The 20,179-nt window shown below is 39.4% G+C and overlaps 1 protein-coding gene across 1 annotated transcript in view; it reads left to right on the top strand.

Annotated features, from left to right (window-relative positions):
* Positions 1-1,854: 1,854 nt before the first annotated feature.
* The window catches only part of LOC103060236 (inter-alpha-trypsin inhibitor heavy chain H3-like), a 33,739-nt gene continuing 15,414 nt past the window's right edge, over positions 1,855-20,179 (top strand). Inside the window, 14 exon segments of the mRNA XM_088134077.1 lie at positions 1,855-2,539; positions 5,842-5,862; positions 6,498-6,664; positions 7,658-7,762; positions 8,168-8,330; positions 8,590-8,700; positions 9,761-9,886; positions 9,971-10,087; positions 13,608-13,776; positions 15,580-15,705; positions 16,636-16,817; positions 17,346-17,531; positions 18,657-18,796; positions 19,844-19,998. Coding sequence (XP_087990203.1) covers positions 2,447-2,539; positions 5,842-5,862; positions 6,498-6,664; positions 7,658-7,762; positions 8,168-8,330; positions 8,590-8,700; positions 9,761-9,886; positions 9,971-10,087; positions 13,608-13,776; positions 15,580-15,705; positions 16,636-16,817; positions 17,346-17,531; positions 18,657-18,796; positions 19,844-19,998 — 1,861 coding nt within the window. The 5' untranslated portion in view covers positions 1,855-2,446.

Here is a 20,179-nt window from a genome sequence, read left to right as displayed (position 1 = left end):
TCCTTCTATGAACCTGCCTAGTTACATTGATCAACAAGAGTGGTCCTTTTGAAATGCCCCCCGTTGCGGGTTTTTTTTAATCACCAATAACCAGACTGAGCTAGAATCAACAGACACAAAGCACTGGAAACTTGGATAATTAATTGATGTTTTGTATCTCTCTTCAGTGGCTGGGGGAAGACTTTTATTTTACAAAAAGAAAGCTTACAAATAAAAGAAAGGAAGTTGAAGACTAGCATAGAAATGAATCTTAATAAAACCATTTTCTATTTTAACCATCTATTTTCTTTACCTACAATATATTTTTAAAGTCCAATTTCACTATATTTCCATTCTATATCTCCAGTATATTTATTGACTGCTGACTTCTGTATTTCTGTTGTCCTAATCCCTATATATCTCTATTGTCACTCTCTATAGACCTGTATGTCTTTTTCTTCAGAGTTCAATCTGACTTTTATCTTTTTTAAGTTTCTCTTTTCTATTTCTTTTCTTTTCAAATACTTTTTATGAAAAAGTTTTACAGTGCTAAAAGGTAATACAAACTGAAATCAGAAAAAAAGAAAAGAATTACAAAGTGCAAAAAAAGAAAAAGAAGAGGAGAGGAGAGGAGAGAGGAGAGGAGAGGAAGGGGGAAAAAAAGAATATTCAAAGCAGTGACACCAACCTTCCTTGCAACAAGTACAGGCAGATTAATAGTTACCCACCCCCTATGAGATTACATATATGGTTCCCTTCTTCCCATAACCCCCTCCTTATCCATTCACAAATCCGAAAATCATCGTCATTTCTGTCCAAACATCAGCAAAAAGTCCATAAAACCAGGACACCTTTAGCAACACTGTCTCAAAGTGAAGACCCAAGTTAATGAGGCTGAGCCTAAAAATCATGCGCCAGGAGAACCTCCCAGTAAAGACTTCCTTAAACTCAGTGCAGAAGCTTTTCTACCTGTAAGTCAAGTGTATGTGTTGGTGGATTGACATCCAGAAATGGTCTGGAAAGATGGTGGAGCCACAATGTCCACCATGGATGCCTCATCCATCCAATATCACCCTTTGGTCAAGGTACCAACCAAAACAGCCTTTATTAAACTACTTTTTCAGTGGACAAGCTGGAAAATGGAGTGGAAATTTATGGTGATTAAAAAGCATTCCTATGCCCTGCTATGCAGAAAAGATTAAACTGAACAAATATGAGAAATGCTGTCACTAGGAGAGAAGGAATGAGAGTTGCCAAGGCAAACCTCATTATCTTCCCAGCAGGAGGTCACTCTAGGAAACCAAGGGCATATGTGTAGAAGACACAGCTGGAGGAGAGGAACAGAGTCCAGGAATCTAGGCTCCAGGAGAAACAGGTGGAAAGACAGGTATCTCCAGAAAACATGGGATGAACCTGCCCATTCAGAGTCCTTACAGCCCAAAAGAAGTAAACCCTCTGGAAGAAAAAGAACCTACAGAGATCCTGGGAACAGTCCTTAGGAGTGATGCAGATTAGTTTGAAAGAGAACAGGAGGGGACCAGAGCCTATCCAAGATCTGAGAAGAGGTGGAACAGGTTCATTGATCTGGCTCAGCACTGTGGTTTGTAAACATTAGTTTATGGCTTGGGATGTTGTTGAACTCTGCAACAGTGGCTTATTCAAAAAGCATGGCTTATTGCAATGGCTAAATCCATTCTCAAAGGCAATCAGTCAAACTGCATTGTTAGAAAACAGATTACAACACAGGCAGAAATAATTACCATAGATGGAACTATAAGTGAACACAAGACAGAAGTACTTTGTAGGAGGAGAGCTGTGTTAGTCTGTGGTGGCAAAACATCAGAAAGAGCCTGGTAGCATCTTATCCACCTAACAAATTTTATTAAAAGACATAAATTTATGCCTTCTAATAAATGCTGTTTGTTGGAAAAGGTACAAGAAGACAGAAGTACTATGCCTGGGAAATCTCGGAAATGTATGTCAATGAGCTCATTAGCTTTTTGTTCCTTTTCTACTTAATCTACTGCTTTGTCATATGTGAAGGCAGAAACCCAATTTTCCAAAACTCCGAGTTGTAAATCTGCCATTCAGCAAGTTATTTGGGGCTTTCCTAGGAATAAACAAGTCTGGGGTAGCTTTCATTACTGCTGGTTTCCTGCAGCAGCCGGGATTATTCTGAGAGTGGATGGGAGAGAAGAAAACCAGCAGAGCTTCATTTGGGCTTGTTGCAAGAGCAAAGGGACAAGCCCTTTTAGCCATAAGAGAGCCTGGCTTTTCCCCACGTGATCAGTCTTTGACTCTGTTGAACCACTGTTAAATATTGGCTATTTCCAGGATTTTGTAATCAATTTGCAGGCATTGACAAATATTTGGTTTTCTGTCTGAGTTTCTGATTCATGTTTCACTGAACTAATTGTAAGACTGCATGATCTTGTGCATTCCTGCTGATGTGCATTAGTCTTTAACAATGGGGAGACGTCTGCTGTTTTATATTCTGCTGGCAGTGATTCCTGCTGTTGGATCATATGATTTTTTAATAAGTAATGTCAGGAATATCAAGGTAAGTGTACAGAGAAGCAGATGTGTATTTATTCATTTGTTCATTTATTAGACTTACACCCCACCACAATCAAACGGCTCTCAGTGACTTATTGATATTGAAACCATATGAGTTATGCATGCATTGTTTTGATTCTGAACTGCTAGCAAAGGCTCCAGGGGCAGGTTCCTCCCGTTTTAAATGTATATTTTTATTCCTTCCAATGCACAAATATGAGGGAAACGCAAGATACAATACTTGTTCCTAAAATCGTATCATACTCCTCGCCATGTGAAGACAGCCTGGTTTGTGTTTTGGGCTCGAAGGGTTTCTTTGCACTCCATCCATCAGAGCTTACAGCATATGTGGTGGAGAAGTAGGCAGTATAAACTAATAGTGCTATACTAATTGCCTCATTAATGCCGTTCCTTCTTTTTGTCCCACTTGCCTATTTAAATCCATTTTGATATGTTCAAGGCTTCCCTATTTTACACTTCTCTTGGATTTTGGAGATTGCAAAAATTGGGTCATGTAAGCTACTATTTTTGAAATTGCAGTATTGCAGTATTAAACCCCATTCTTTCCTGTTTCCAAAGTTTGTACTATATGCAGTTTGCTACAGCTTTCAGTATGCTGTATTCCAACTTTACTCTACTTTGGCTTTAGACACTCACACACTAGATTTAACAAAACATTGATCCAATACTCACTCTCTCTCTCTATATAAAACAATCTTATGTGATCTCATGGCACTTGTGTACTTGCTTAGATGGCACTTACCGTCGTAGAGTAATCATTCTGGAGTTATCAACCTGTATGTACCTATCAGTAACAAAAAGAGTGAGGAAACTGCCAATTTATTAAAGGAACAAACAGAATGGCAAATGGTGCATATTCCCATTCTGGAATGCAGAATAACTGAAATGCTAATCCATGGAGAAAGATTTAGCTACCATTATTTCTATATCTCTTTGTTCGTACAGTCTAGAGTTTCTTAGAGGGGAACCTACTTAATATCATGAATTGGGCAAAGAATTGTATGTTGGGAACCAAACTACACCCCTTTAACCCATAATTTGACCCTTTGTAGCAGATAAAAAAAAATAAAAAATAGAAGGAACAGGGGATGGAAAAGGTTGAGGCAGATACAGGTCTTGGACTCTATATGTGTGGGTTGGGGTGAAATTTGACATTATGGCCCCGCTCCTATTATTTGCAGTGAGAGAAACACACATATCTATAAGGGCTTTCCTCCAGAGGAATTAGAAGGGGACAGGCGATTCCAGTTGGGACTACAGTGAAGGCAGAAAGATAAAACCCCCTCCTTTCCCACACAGTAATACTGACCTGGCTCACCCTTCTATCCCATAGCCTGCCAATGGCCAAATCCATACCACTCCCTTGTCCTGCCACAAGCCCACCCCACCCACATGTTCCAGGGCATGTAGCCTCATGCCTCTGCTGATACCTTCAGGGCAACCTGCAGCTAGGACAGCCCAAAGATAGGTTCTGCTTAGCAGAGGGGTTTTCTCTATTATCCCTCCTCATGACTCTGCATGCAGGCAATGGAGGGCCCTCAAAAAGGATTCATCTTGCAGCATCTGTGTGGCACTGAGTATCCTTTACCATGTTGGTTGTTTCACGTACAGCCAGCTATATAGAAACGAAAATCTTCCACAGAAGTGGTGACCAATTTGTTGCAACAAGGTCCATTTTTAGAATCGCCCAGGCAGTTTGAGCTATTACATTTGTGGTATTATGCAAAACAGTGTTTAGAAACCTCAACTGGTTCAGAATGTGAACCAGGTTGTTGACTGTGCTATGCAAATCTTATATTGTCTGCTTTCTAGTGTACTCTGGCAGTGTGTTTTGGCCTGTAAAGATCAAACTGGATATCCAAAGTGCCAGCTTCTCCAATAATAATCTGTTCAATCAGCGAAACCATAATCAAGGCTAATGTTCCATCACTGGGTGTTTTTCAGATGTGCTGAAACTGAACTCTCAGCATTTCAGCTAGCATGGCCATCAGGTTGAAGGTCATCAAGCTGAAGAAGGCTGACAGGCCCTCTCTCGAGAGCTCAGTGTTTGGACTTTAGGTAGGGATGGTAATGGCAATGTTATGATGGCAATGTTATAGCACATCCTCCCTAGAAATGTTTGATTAATTTCTTCCTCAGATGTTTTGTGAGTAACAAAATAATATTATCATTTCTTCTTTCTCTAGTTTTGGCCTTCAAAGTTTCAATAATAATAATAATAATAATAATAATAATAATAATAATAATACCACCACCACCACCACCACTACTACCACCACCACCACCACCACCACCAGTCAACTGCAAAAGCTAGATTTACTTGGAATAGTTTACATCCTGTGACAATACCATTAACACCATCAAAGAATAACATCTGCCTATCCCAGGTCCTTGGGGAGGACTCGATAGGTGGATAAAAATGCCAAATCCAGTCTAAACATCTGGCTGACTGTGCGACCAACAATAATATATTAAATTTATATGCCGCCCAACTCTCAGCAACTCTGGGTGGTTTAGAATTGTTGAAACATTTGAAAAACAGAAAACAATACAAAAAACACAAAAACAGCACAAGGCAAAGGAATAACGATGGCAAGGAAAATAAACCCAGAGGGAAACAGAAAGGAAGGAAGGGGCAACAATCATCCTCTCCAAAGGCCTGGGCGAAGAGCCAGGTCTTTAAGACCCTTTGAAATAACAGTAGAGTGGGAGCCATTCGAATTTGGGGGGGGGAACCTCATTCCAGAGGGCAAGCGCTCACCATCTTGAGCATGTTTTCAGCTAGATTGAACAAAGGACCTATTTAATGTAGATTCATTATGGTGCTGTTTTATTTTGAGCTTTAAATTGTTGTGAAAGCGTACTCTTAAAAAGGAGTTAAAATGACAGACTAGAACTGAAGAACCCATGGTCCAAGTTCTCACCCTTAGTCATGGACCTCACTGGATGATATTGGACCTGTCACTATCTCCAAACCCAATCTACATCACGAGGGTTGTTGTGAGAAACAATGGAGGAGGAATGCTTCAGCTCTTGGAGGAGAGATGGGATGAATGGATAAATATATAAAAAAGAAAAGAAAAAGAAAAATGAATGTTACAGCTATGCATCTTCCAAGATAAGATAAGATAAGATAAGATAAGAGTCACCCATTGGGGGAGATGGGCGGCATACAAATTTGAAAAATAAAAAAATAAAAAAATAAAAGATATAGCATTATCATTATGAATATATCAAAATATTTATGATAATTTACTCTTTTTATTACTTTTTTTCCCATTACAGAAGAGAAATGTTGCTGATACTGTAAGTATTCTCCTTATTTATAAGCCTCGTGCTGGAAAACCTTTCACCCCATTACACTGATTTTGAACTGAACTGCATTATTCATATACACGCTTCATACTGGGTGGCCTTTGTATTCAGTCTCAAAATTGCAGATGCCGAAAGGTGCTGCCCGTTTAGAAACCGCAGAGCATTGGCAGAATGGCTTCCAGTTTCACTTTGCAAGGCTGTTAAACTGAGTTTAGTTTCATGCTTTAGGGGAGAAGTTAATGCACAAGTGGGAAACGGCTCCAAGCTCAGTATCAATACTCTACATGATTTCCTTTCATTAAGTTTGTGTATACTGTAAGGACTGTCCACCATAAAAATGAGTCTGCTGCATATCGGAAGATCAGATTTTAATACCTTGACACTGAATTGCTTTTACTAGTATATGCATTTATGTATCTGTAGTATTTATGCCCAGGTAATCAAATTAAGATGGGCTAAAATGGAAAGTCTAATGGTAGCACTATTAATCTTTTTGTATGCCAATGCATATTAAGAAAATGGATACTTATCTATTGTTTAAATTCTGTTTAAATTACCCCAATCTTCCCAATTTGAAACTGGTCAATATCTTTCACTAACCCATCAAGCAAATGCTCATTTTCCAGAACACAGATGGCATCGACATCTATAGCATGAACATTGATTCTCGTATTACCTCTCGATTTGCTCATAATACCATCACCAGTCGAGCCATCAACCGCGGCAATGTGTCTATGGAAGCCTTCTTTGATGTGGAGCTCCCAAAGACAGCCTTCATCACAAACTTCGCCATGTATGTAAATCTACTTTCTCAAACAACTAAATTGTGAACAGACTATACAATTTTATAGAGCCACTTCACTAGGTGAAAATGTACTTGGCCATGCAGTAGAAATAAAGAAAAGGGTGCCCATTTGGTTTCAGCTTTCCAATATGTGGACTAGCTCAGTTTTGGGAATAAATTGTCCTTGACTACTCTGAACTTGCCAAACAGCCTAATTAATTTGATGTATCCCCATTTTTCATCTGGAATGCGATTTGTTCATTCTTAGGGTCCTGATTGATTACATGTTTGATATCTAGTAGGAACTACATTATTCTTTCATAATACTGTAGAATAGGGAAAATTAATCTGTGACTTCCAGGTTATTTCACTTCAATTCCCAGTAGCCCCAGCCCACATGGCCCTGTGAGCTGTAGTTTAACCACATGTGGAGGGCCACAAAGTTCCCAGCCCTGCTCCGGTGGAAGATATAAGAGGCACTCCTTTTGTATAACAAATTCCACTTTTCAAAATAAAAACGTAGTCACATTTTTATTCTGCTCTTTGGAGTTAGACATCTTGGATGCTTGGCTAAAGAGGGCAAGTATCAGAAAAATGTTTTAAATAAATAACTGTCTTACTGGTCAAATGACTCTCTTTTCTTGATTTTGTGGGGAAAAAAATCTGTTGGATTAGAGTAATAGCTGCTGCTGCTTTCCGTGGCCTATCTAAAAATGCCAGTGATTGAAGATAGTCTAGGATCTTTGTTTGGAAAGCACATACCTTGGCACTGAGCTAAGGGCTTCTCTTCTGTAAGACATCAACTGCAATCGGATAGATTCTTCATAATTGTCCTGCGGTGGACTGTAATTGTCTAATCGTTAAGATAATTACGACAGAAATGTTTCTCATTTAAACAAGATCATACGCAGGGATATATGAAAAAAGTTCATGCATTGAAAAGAGAAAGGCCAGAGAAAATATTTTTATGCCATTACACACAACATACCTTTTCTTTCCTAGGATAATTGATGGTGTCACATATCCAGGAACTATAAAGGAAAAAGAAGCTGCTCAGAAACAATACCAACAAGCAGTTTCAAGAGGACAGACAGCTGGTCTAGTAAAGTAAGAATGTTCTTCTATCCTCATAGTTTATTGCTGGGTGAAAAAAGGGAGAGAAATGTATGGATTTGTACACAGAACTCAGTGTCATGGGAATAAGAGTTGACTTTTGTGTGATATTTCATCAAGTTGCTTATGGGCAGGAATGAATAAGTTCAATGCTATTTCTAAGTCCAGGCTTTGCATTCTGTGGAGCACACATGCTCAAGAACTGCATTATATACCAGTGTCCAAAATACCATTTTGGTAGTGTATGCCGGAGCTCTCTGACAACTTGATTTTTTTGTTTGTTTTAATTTCACGGATAAGTGTAACTTTCAAAAGTTATGCCTTTAAATAGAAAAAAACCCCTAAAATGCATTTTATTTTAATACGTATATGCTTAATTGAAAAACTGGACCTTTATAGGGCTTCTGGGAGGAAGACAGAAAAATTCACTGTTTCAGTCAATATTGCAGCAGCCAGCGAAGTGGTTTTTGAGTTGATCTTTGAGGAGCTGTTGAAGCGAAGATTTGGCTATTATGAGATGTTCATAAAAGTCAACCCAAAGCAACTTGTCAAGAACTTTGAGGTAATGTACCTCTGAAACTATACGTTGATGGTGTTAAGATTTTCAGAATGGACTTAAATGAGTGATAGTATACATTTTGTAATTTTCATTACTATGTATTTATTCTACTTAAGATGATCAATAGTATAGTGACTGTTCTTACTCAGGATTCAAAGGAACGTTTAGAAACTAGCATTTGCATGGGGTTCTCTTAGTGGGCCTGTTCCTGAATTTGTCATTGAATTTGTCAGTGACAGCATGATTCAAATTAACATTTCAGATTGAGGTCAACATCTTTGAACCCCAGGGCATCAGTTACCTGGAAGCTGAAGGCTCATTCATCACCAATGACTTGTTACCAGTCATACAGAAGTCTTTGTCAGGAAAAAAGGTACACTGGATAGTAATCTTAGGCCAAAATGAGTTTTATATTTTTTATTTTTTATAATAATACATGAAGCATCAATATTGATTTATTTTCTTTATTTGGAAGACTCGTATGGCTGTTCTTCTTATACAGTATGTGACAACTCTGGGTGGCTCACAAAACCATAATAAAATCAAAGGAAACAATAAAACTAACTGCCAAAATAGCCCAAAACAAATCCCAGCATCCTGACCAATGGCTTTAGGGCTTCTGGAAAGCTTTAAAAAAAAGGGGGGGGGTCTGCCAGATCTTATGGGGAAGGCTGTTCCCAGGGCAGGGGCTGCTATAGCAAAGGTGTGTTTCCTAGGTCCCCCTAGGTGACCACATTTAAGGGAATGAAGGGAATATATTAAGGGAATAATATATTAATTGGACATGAGAAATCAATAATTAATTTGGAAGTTTAGACTAGGCCCACAGTTCCCAAATTGTGTGCCACAGTGCCTGTGGGCACCTCAGTGAACTCTCAGGGATGCTGTGGGATTATTTTACTACTTAATAAATTCTCAGCCCTTCAGAGTAGAGCTGACAAGGAGACGAAAGCCATGTAGGTGAGGGCTACTTTTATTATAAAGCTTTAGTAACAGAATCTTGCAAGTCTGAACGTGCTTCCCCCCTCCAACCCTTTATCCCAGTGTGAACTAAGGAGGGGCTTGTCTGAAATGTTTACTCACATTACATTCTTGCCCCAGATTCAGGCCCCTTTTATCTGACTGTTACTTTGGTAGCGCCGTGGTGCAGTTTGGGAACCGCTAAGGGGCCACGAAAGAATTGCTGAGACACTAAGGGAACCTTGAAGCAAGAAGGTTTCAGACCCTCTGGACTAGGCAGTCATTTGAGGGAGTAGTATAGAGTTTTGCTGTATGCTTTGAAAGTTTAGATTGTTTCATATGCAAGACGTTGACTTCTCTGTGAAGCAGGTATTCCTATTCATAGATTCCCACTGAACACAGATTGGATGTACATAGGTCTATTTGTTAAATTTGTGTCTGTGTATTTAAAGGGGTGTATGTTGTGCTTTCAGGGCCGTGTGTCTTTCAAACCAACACTTGATCAACAACGGACCTGTGTAAACTGTCTAACAACCCTACTGAATGGAGATTTTATCATAAAGTATGATGTGAACAGAGAAGCTCCAGGTGATATACAGGTAAACAGAACTTAGTTAAATTGATGTGCTAGTGTATCTTATGGAAATTTCACTTCATATATCTTTTACCTTCTTATTTTTCAGATTGTCAATGGATACTTTGTACACTTTTTTGCACCCAAAAATATTTTACGCTTGCCTAAGAACATTGTTTTTATCATAGATGTCAGCATCTCCATGAGCGGACGAAAACTAGAACAGGTAACCCAATATTTTGAAGTCCACTTCAAGGACAACTAATACATACATTAGCAGAAAGTTTCTCTCAGCTCGCCTCACTGCTTTTCTTTGCCAGCACTCTTGACTCCAGGCTATGATGGCCATGACCATATGGCTTAATAACCTGCCCCTTTTTAATGTGCGTTCACGTGCAACACAACATATAAAAAAGGGGCAGGGTTTCAATCACACAGTTGCTGCCATCATCTTGACATTTTTTACCCCACTCCCTCCCAGACATTGTTCATCCTCCGTCTTCATGATTGAAGGGAAAATTGCATCTGCTACTCCTTCTATTTACCATTCCTTGCTTCTGCGTACTGTATTCACTACCTGAGTTCCAGAGATAGAGGGAGTGTGTGTGAGAGTAAGTTTCAGCTGATGGGGAACTGCAGGTAGAAATCAGAATTTCACACACAGCTCACCAGTGTAGGCTATACAAAGAAATCCATTTAATAAAAAGCAGCCACAAGTTTGCTGATGGATGTTCAGAAGAAATAGCAAGATAAATTTTCCCTTGTTTTCTCTCCTATCAACAGCTCCTTGATGAGATTTTGCCTACATACAGTATGTGTACACACACACACACACACACACACACACAAACTTTGAACACAGTTTATTCCAGAATAAAAATCTTTTATCTTTTATTCCCTGTTTAGTTGGCAGTATCTATTTCTTTCCTGAAAATTCTGTTCCTTGAAAAAAGTATGGTTTTTATAAGAAACTAGTACATACAAACACCATTTAAAAAATCGTGACATTTAAAAAACGTTAAATACTTATTTTCTGTTCTGCAAAAGATTACAAAACACAAAGCAGTATGTAGTTAATTTCTTAGAAATTAATTTTGCCATCTGAAAGAGCCATGGGTTTTGAATGATTTTAAACCAAGACTACAAAAGATGTGGTTTTAATCCATAATTGTCCATCACATTTTATAACTTCAGAATGGCAATATTTTTGTGATGAAAGGCCATGCTTTTCTGTTGCAGTTGTTAAACCAAGAGACTGTGAGTCCTAGTCCTGTCTTAGGCACAAAACCAACAGTCACTCTCTCTCAGCCCTAGGAAGTGGGCCAGGGCAAACCACTTCCGAAAAACCTCGCTAAGAAAACTGTAGGAACTGTCCAGGTAGTTGCCAGGAGTCAACATTGACTCAAAGGCACACACACACACCCCTACACAAAAGTAAAATAAGTGCATTAAAATGTAAAGAAATGTAAGGCAATTTTTTAAGGAAAAAATTGCACACATACAAGCAGACATGCACACAGGTTGTAGCTGAACTATCCTTCTTAAGGCTCATCTACATATCCTGGTAGTGTTTGCTGAGAACGTGCGCTCACAATTTCATTTTATTTTTTGTGCCTTTGAATCAGCATCGACTCCTGGCAAATTTATTTGTTTGTTTGTTTGCTATAGCTGCCCATCTCAACAAGGGACTGAGCAGCATACAGTTGTAAAACCATAAAATAATTAAAACAATACAAATAAATATATATGGTCACCAAGTAAAACTATTTCCATAGATGTTAATATGGCCAAGAAATAGGGCCCTTAACACACTCGGGGCCCCAGGCCCAGGCACATAATCAGGTCTTCATGACCTTATGAAAAGCCAGCAGAGTTGGGGTCATCTTAATCTCTGAAGGGGTCAAGCCCAGCCCAAGAATAACAATGAAACAGTCCAGTCCAGTCCAGTCCAGTCCAGTTCCTTTATTAGTTTACACCTTATAGACAGAAACTTGCCAAACTAAATCTACACTACAGCAACCAGTGGATATACCCTGTGAGATTCCAGGGAGTGGCTATCCTGAACCTCTTTTGCTTCCCACGCTCCTGTTGCGGACTCAGCTGCCTCTTGCCTCCTCCTCTCTCCTGGGAGGCACCCCCTCCTTCCCGATAGCCTTGATCTCCCACGTCACTCTCCTCCCTGTAGATATAATCCATCACAGAAGGAAAATGTTCTAGAGGGCAGTGGCTATAGCAGAGAAGGCATGTCTCCTGTCCACCCCAGCCAACATTACTCGGCTGACGGGACCCGCAACATGCCCAACCTGCCAGACCAAATTGGATGGGTAGAAACTATTGGGAGAAGACAGTCCCTTAGGTAACCCAGCCCCAAGCCATGAAGGGCTTTAAAGGTGACAACTGGCACTTTGAATTGCACCTGGAAACATGCCAGCAATGAATGCAGCTGACACAATAGTGGTGTTACACGTGTCGCATACCTGACACCATTTACTACCTGTGCAACCGCATTCTGTAACAGTTAAAGCCTCCGAATGCTCTTCAAGGGCAGCCCCATGTAGAGCATGTTGCAGTAATCCAGACAAGTCCCTGAAATTTTCTTGACAAGATTTCAGGAGTGGTTTGTCCTTGCGTTCTTCCTAGGGCTGAGAGAGAGTGACTGGCCCAAGGTCACCCAGTTGCTTTTGTGCCTAAGGCAGGACTAGGACTCACAGTCTCCTGGTTTCTAGCCTGATACCTTAACCACTACACTAATCTGGCTTTTTGCACTCACAGAGAGCCCTACCCCCCACCATTTCCTAGCCAGACTGCTACTAAAGTCAGGCTGCATTCTAACATGGAACTCATATTTCCATCTTATGCCAACAGAAGACCTCCCATATGGAGGTTCTAGATGGTATGGAGGAAGAGACTTTGAAGGATGTAGATCTTCTGGCCTGCTGCAGGCCTGCCTCTTCCTGTCTGGTTATTGGGATCTGTACCTCCTTGGCCATTCTTGCTGTCGGTGCCAGAGGGACTGGAGAGCTCACTGGTGCACCTTGTTTCTTCTAATGTTTTGGTTTTTTGGACATGAAAATATTGATTTTGTGGAAGACCTATGGTGGGTCTTCCAGAAGAATGATCTTGCCCTTAGGACACAAAACTAAAGGGTCTCTCTCCACCCTTGTGCAGTGAAACTTTTATTGACACACCTCTCTTCTTCTGAAGGTTAGGAATCCCTTACTGGCTTTTAAAAAGTTTTATTCATAAGGATATCAAGAGGTTAATATTCCAATGGCCAGAATTTTCACAAACCCTCGGCCTGGAGCAGAATTAAAGGGATGCAGTTTGGGATGTAGTATCATGCAAAACATGAAGTCTACTGGAAAGGGCTTCCAGAGAGGCTCTGAGTGGCTCCTCCAGAAAAGGCATCAAGGGCAGCCAAAGGGGGAGGTTTAGGGGCAATCCAGGATCCTGAAGAGGCTTGGGACTAAATCCCATCAGCCCCCACCAGTATGGACAATAACAAGAAACTGTGGGACTGGTAATCCAGAATATCTCTATGGAGCCAAACTGCCTATCCCTGTTATGAATCCAACTATAAAGTATATCCTGGTTTATTACAGCTTTTCCATAGTTGATTGTGCTTATGTACTTAGCCAAACTGAGCTCCTGTGTGCATAAAGATAATTGCTGGACATATCCGATTTAAGCCTCTACATCTTTATCAATGCTCTTGCTTTAAACTTTGTTCCTATGTTTAATTTTAGACAAAAGAAGCACTGCTAAAAATATTAGAAGATATAAAAGAAGAGGACCACTTGAATTTTGTATTGTTTGGAAGTGATGTACACAAATGGAAAAACACCTTAATCAAAGCCACTCCTGAGAATCTGCAAGAAGCAAGGAATTATGTTCAGCAGATTCATATAGCTGGATGTATGTTTTGCGGGGAAATGGGATGTATTTGTTTAATTGTAGTAACTAATGGCATGTGCAATTTCTTTTACTTTCAAGAACTTCAGGGTAGCATGTAATTTATGCACCTTAAAATAATAGTTAAACTTTAACACGAAAATAATTGGAAAAGAGCAGAGCAGCTGTAAAAACTGAAAACAGTTCCATCAACAACATGGATGGAATAAACAACATAAACTGTCTTTTGACTGCTTGAGTAAGCTAAAAGGTCAACAACTTAGTTGAAATATTTTATATCAAATGAGATACCTTCCTTATGCCTGAAAAGATTCCATAGGCAGGATGTCACCAACATAAAGGCCTTCTCCTTATTTGCCCCCAGCCTAACTTTGGAAGGTAGAAGTACCAAGAGAAGTATTGTAAAAAAAATCCTGAACCACTTGGATGCAGTGAAAACAGAAAAGAAATGGCTTCATTGCCCCAACATTGCCACAAAGAAAATGAGATCTCACCTGATTTCAATCAGATTGGGATGTTGGGGTTTTTCTTTGCCATTTGGGGTGAACACGTTATCCCATTTGCTTTGCTGCTTCTAGCTTCCTATCGAAGGCAGTCTAAGCAGGACACAGTGGGAGATGACATTTGGGAACAGTATGAGGATGTTAGTCTCATTACCATTTCCAGCAAGGAAAGAAAGGGGGAACCAGTTCTCAGGGGATAGAATAAAGTTGGCCTATCATTCATTATTTACTTACTTTTATGTATGTGTATTCTGAGTGTCATTTTTTAAAAAATGCCATAGATGGCTAACAACAATAAAATCTCTCCCCCGCCCCCCCCCCTTTACTATGAATAACCCAGTTAACATCATCTAAAAACTTGATAAGATTCCCTGTAGGGAGAGCAGTTGGACAGGGCTCCGAGGGCTTCAAGAACAACATAATGGCCTGGAACCACATGCCGCTGTTCCCTGAGATAAGGGAATAAAATGAACAAATGAAGGAGACACAAATGGTGTGGAATATTTAGCTACGGAGTCAGGATCATCTGTGATTTTATCACAGAAAGAGGGTCTGTATGGCAAAAGATTTTGGCTCATGATGGATGCTGAAGGAAAGGCTCCATTTTAGTAGCATCCACAGGCTACCTGGTGATATCCACAATGTCACAGTGTCGTGCCACAAGCTCTCCCTCTTTTAGTGTGTGTGTGAGATGTGTGTCACATACAAAAAGAAGTAGGCCTGTGTTTCAACACTGCAATGCTGCTTTTGTCACACTGACTCTCCTTGCCCGCCCCACCCCACAATGAGATGGCCCATTTGTCTCATTTTCCAATTTGTCCTGAAATAAATGCACATACCTTTGGTGTGTGTGTGATTATATAGCAAACTCTTATATGAAATCAAACTACTGGCTTTGGAGTGGAGTATTGTTAGGTTTGACTAGCCTAACTAATAGCTCTCCAGGGTTTCTCAGACATCTTTCGAACTACCACAGTAAGAGATTAAATATAAGAGAGAAAGAATATGCTGTACTGTAGGATTTTCTGAAATGTAATACTGCATGAGATCAACCATAGCTCTGACATGCCCTGATTCCTTATGTATGATAGAAGGAAAGGAAGACAATTTTAAAGAATAAATACGGCAGACAGAGAAAGGAAAAACACATACTAACTTCCCTTGTGGAGGTCCAGATGGCTATTGAATGTTACAATATTTTCTTTTATTACATAAACCTGTGTCAGAAATACAAGTGCAAGTGTGGGGAACTATAGTAATGTGTCTGAAGGATCTATTTTTAACCTGTGCACCTTTGTTCCAGGGACAAATCTTAATGGTGGCTTACAGACCGGTATTCAGATGCTGAATGAGGCTCATAAAAATGGCTCTTTGCCTGAAAGAAGTGCTTCTTTAATTATTATGTTAACAGATGGCAGACCCACTAAAGGTAACTTTCTTGACAGGCAAAGCTGGCTTCTATGGCATAACATTCTGGAACTAGCCTGGTGTTTTACATTTTAGTCCTACATATATTAATCTCTGCCTTTGACATATACAGTATATTTGGTATAAGACCTATTTAACACCAATCATTGTTTATAAAAATACCGATTAAATCATGTATTTTACAGTGTTTTATACCGAGGTAAGCATATTAAATAATTATTTGGGAACTGTGAAGAACATTTCACCTTAATGAAGAATAAACCGTCTGACCATGCTTAGAGTCCCTTCATTCTTCTGCCTGCAGTGAGAGGGAACAAGTAATAAATCCTTCAGTAAACCATCATTTCTCATTTTATCAAACCCAGGAAGCTATAGCTAATGACTGGGTCCACCCAATGTGCTAAGCTATGGTTTACTAAACTTCCACTTATTGAATACATCACAATTGGCCAGATTTCCACAACCACTAAGCCAAGACTTTATGGGTTAGTGTGATGTGTAAGCCCAGCCCAGCCAGTGAACAAACTTCGAACAAACTAGGCTATAATGCCAACTTTAAACCACAGTTGTTCACTGTAGTTTCTCAGTTTGCACAAAAAAAGATACACAAAATAATTTCTGGTTGGTTCATGTGTTCATATAAAAGGGGGGGAAAGGAGTTGGGTGTGACAATAAATTAATTTAGTTCTCAAATTATTTGACAAAATACCCATTTCAAGGAGTGTGCTGCTTTGATAATTTGAAGCACAATTATATGTCATCTGAATCACAGAAAGTGTTCAATGGGAAACTGCAGTCCTGAGTGGCAATACTGACTTGAAAAGCAAGCCTGTAAAATTAATTCTGAGCTGAGTTTTTATTACTTGGGAAAACAGGAACAACAGAACTGTATTTAAAAAACTGTGTTAACTTTTTGTGTGTTTTCATGCAGGAGAATTAAATAATGACGTCATTTTAGAAAATGTCAGAAATGCAATTCAAGGAAAATATCCTTTATATAATCTTGGGTTTGGCTATGATCTGGACTATGGGTCTTTAGAGAAGATGGCATCAGAGAACAACGGATTGGCTCGGCGTATCTATGAAGATTCCGATTCTGCTTTGCAGCTGCAGGTGAAACTATAAAATATAAATGTTCTTATAATGTAATTTATAAAAATACTTATCATGATAATTGTTTTTCTTTTAAGTCAATAAAGAGTCATCCAGCAGCAACGTCCTTTTCTAGGTGATCATGGCTTGGGTATTGGGAGGTGGAAGGGCCAGTGGGATATGCCACACTTTGATTTCTGTGGTGGCAGTGGCAGAAAGATTGGTGGAAGGGAGCTCGCCTTAGCCTCAGGTTGCAATGCCCCAGGGCACATTACACATGTTTGTTTTGGTGGCTGAACAAGTCCTTCCCACTCCCTTGGAGCCAGTGACTTGCTTCTTACCAGCCACCTCCATAGCAACTGAGGGTAGTGGTGGACTAGTCACATTGCAAAGGTACCTTCTGGATTTAGCAAACAGTGGGATTTAATGGGCACCTCCTCCCCCGACAGACTGTCCAACTGAAGGTTTACCGATGTGTGGGTAGGTGGGTGTGTTTGTATATTTGTTCTTTTTTTAAGAAAGCTTTTTTTCTGTTTGTTTTGGTTTTAGGGCTTTTATGACGAAGTGGCCAATCCCTTACTTACTGAAGTGGAGTTACAGTACCCAGAAAATGCCGTCTCTGATCTGACTCAAAATCATTTTAAACACTACTACGATGGCTCTGAAATTGTTGTGGCTGGACGCATCGTAGACGATGACCTCAACAGTATCACTGCAGATGTGAAAGCTCGTGGGGTAAATACGAGATATTGTTTAAAAGAGGGCCATTGGCTCAATTCCCACTCATGGGAGACAGCAGCCCCATCCATGCTATAGTTCCCTATTTGAAAGGATCACATAAGTGGAGACTTGTCATTCAAAGCAGAACAACTCATCTATTAAAACATAGTCCAAGGAGGTATTTCAGTACTCCAGATTTCCACAGAGATATTTGGCATCCAGTAAGGAGAAAATGTATGTGTGCCTGTGTGTACGTTAGGAGACTTAATGAACATTCTGCTCCTGGATTTTTCAGAGCCCTAAAAGGGCCCTCAGGGAATGCTTAATTAGATCTTCCCATCTTCCCTGTTCCCTTTGTTTGCAAATTGCACTTGACTGAGAAGTGTGGGAGGAATAGTTGTTTTTGTTTTCATGTGACCCCATCTGTTAAGGCTGAATCTTGTGTGGATGGATCATTATGACTCCTTCAAGAAACAACGGTTAAAAATCCTGGCTCAATGCTATGTGAGAATGCAGCTTTGGGGAGTTGTATTTAGCAGGTTAGTAATACATCTTCCCTTTACCTAAAGATCAAAATTCTGTTTTTGAATTAAAAACCAATAGAGTAAGTTCCATTTAATACATATATTGTACTTGTATGTCACAGTGTGTTAAAACTTCTCTCTGTGTCCAGTCTACAAGACTTTATAGAATCTACCTACCTACCTAATCAGCCACCTATTCTTATAACTGAAATGTCATCCAATTTCTTACCAAGCAGAAGCTTCTCATCTTAGAGAAAAAGTAAAGATGCCCTTAAGTTGAGCTCAGCTTCCAATGAGCGCATCCTTATAATTTCCTTGGCACAATTATGGAAGTCATTTGCTACTGCCACCTTCTGGGGTGCTTTCTCAACATTCCAGTCTAGCAATAGCCCTAGATCCCCATCTGATAGTCCCCCATCCAAGTACTAACCAAGGCTGACCATGCTTAGCTTCTGAGGAGAGCCAGCTGACATCTAGATGCTGCCTCTGCTAGATAGTAGACTACTGCTTTAAACCTAAACAATCTTACTTGCTGTAGTACAAATGAAAGCTTTTACAATCTTACTTGCTATAGTACAAAGTAAAGGAAAGCTTTTCTTTTAAAAATTTCTAACAGGCTGAAGATGACCTAACTTTCTCTGAGCAATCAGATATTAATGAAACAGCCAAAGTTTTTGAAGAGCAGAAGTACATATATGGGGACTACACTGAAAAACTCTGGGCTTACCTAACCATTCAACAGCTTTTGGAAAAACGGTAATGAAGGATATTTTTCCCATCATACACCAGCTTAGAAATTTTACAGCAATGTCCTCCATCCATTCCATTGAGGTAGCACTCCTAAGCACAATTACCTGGGGATAAGCCCCAATGAACACAGTGTGATCACACCTATCTTGTTTGTAGACTTTCTAAACCATGTGTTCATTGCTAAAAACAATCTCAAAATGAAATATTTAAAAAGAATAATGTATGAACAATTTTAAAAGGAACAGCAATGTAACTCAATAAACCCCTTCTAAAATGTTTTAGAAAACATAAAACAGCTCACGATGTAGGAGGGTTATAATTATAGCATTATAAATATAATATGCTATAATTATCCTATTTTCATTTGTTCTAAATTTGTATTAAAATATTTGTTTGTTGTTTGCCAGATTTAGAAGGCTGCTTGAGTCCAAAATGGCTCTGGGTGGCTTACATAACAGAAAAGAGAAAACAATTACAAATGGAAAAAAAATACATGTAGCTGAATTAAAAAAAACAAGCACCCAAAATGCTTTTGTTGCCTCATTCATGTATTTTTGATGGCACTTCGGGTATAGAAGAAACTCCTTTAGAGTTTCTTCCAGAATGTTTAGCCATAATTAATGATCAGTGTCAGGATTTTATACGACAGCCTTTTAAATGTAAATAACACTGCAGTCTCCATGTTGGTGTATTAAGCTGTGAAAATATTGTATAACTGACTAAAATATCTGGGGGCTGTCTTCCAATAAATAAATCATTGCAGCTTTAAGAATATGACATTGGCTCCTTTTGTTCAAGTTAAGATGGTGCAAAACGGTCACAAAGGCCATGCTCAGGATACAGTGGAAACAGCCATTCTCATTTACTTGACTCCAGTATTTAATTGTCAGATTATTACTGCTTTTGAACATAGAGCTTTGGTTAACATTGTAGATACGTATAGTCTTTTGTGTATTTATTGCATCCTTTTAAAAAACAAAGAAGGCCTCTATGCCATTGGCTGCAAAAACATCTTGTGGTAAGTAACATATTAGGCGTTGTTGTTTCATCTAGGAATTCAGCAAAGGGAGATGAAAAGGTAAATCTTACTGCCAAAGCCCTGGAGATGTCTCTGAAATATAAGTTTGTGACTCCTCTGACATCCATGGTGGTCACAAAGCCAGAAGACAATATTGATAAAGCTGCACTTGCTGACAAGCCACTAGAAGGTATACATACTTGGTAATTTTTACAGCATTATCAATAAAGGGTCTAGTGATGTTGCCACACATAGGAAATAGCTGAACTTACATGCAGAGGTAGCCTGAAGCAGCCATATGAGCCTGGAAAAGAATGCCGTAGTTTTAATTATTCAGAAAGCAATACTCTTATGGACTTCTACATATTCTG

The sequence above is a fragment of the Python bivittatus genome, unplaced genomic scaffold (assembly GCF_059951505.1).
Source record: "Python bivittatus isolate LINGU-HERP-01145 unplaced genomic scaffold, Pbiv_v1 ctg000080_np1212, whole genome shotgun sequence".
In the NCBI taxonomy this organism is placed as follows: domain Eukaryota; kingdom Metazoa; phylum Chordata; class Lepidosauria; order Squamata; family Pythonidae; genus Python; species Python bivittatus.
This window is presented reverse-complemented; position numbering and strand designations above follow the sequence as displayed.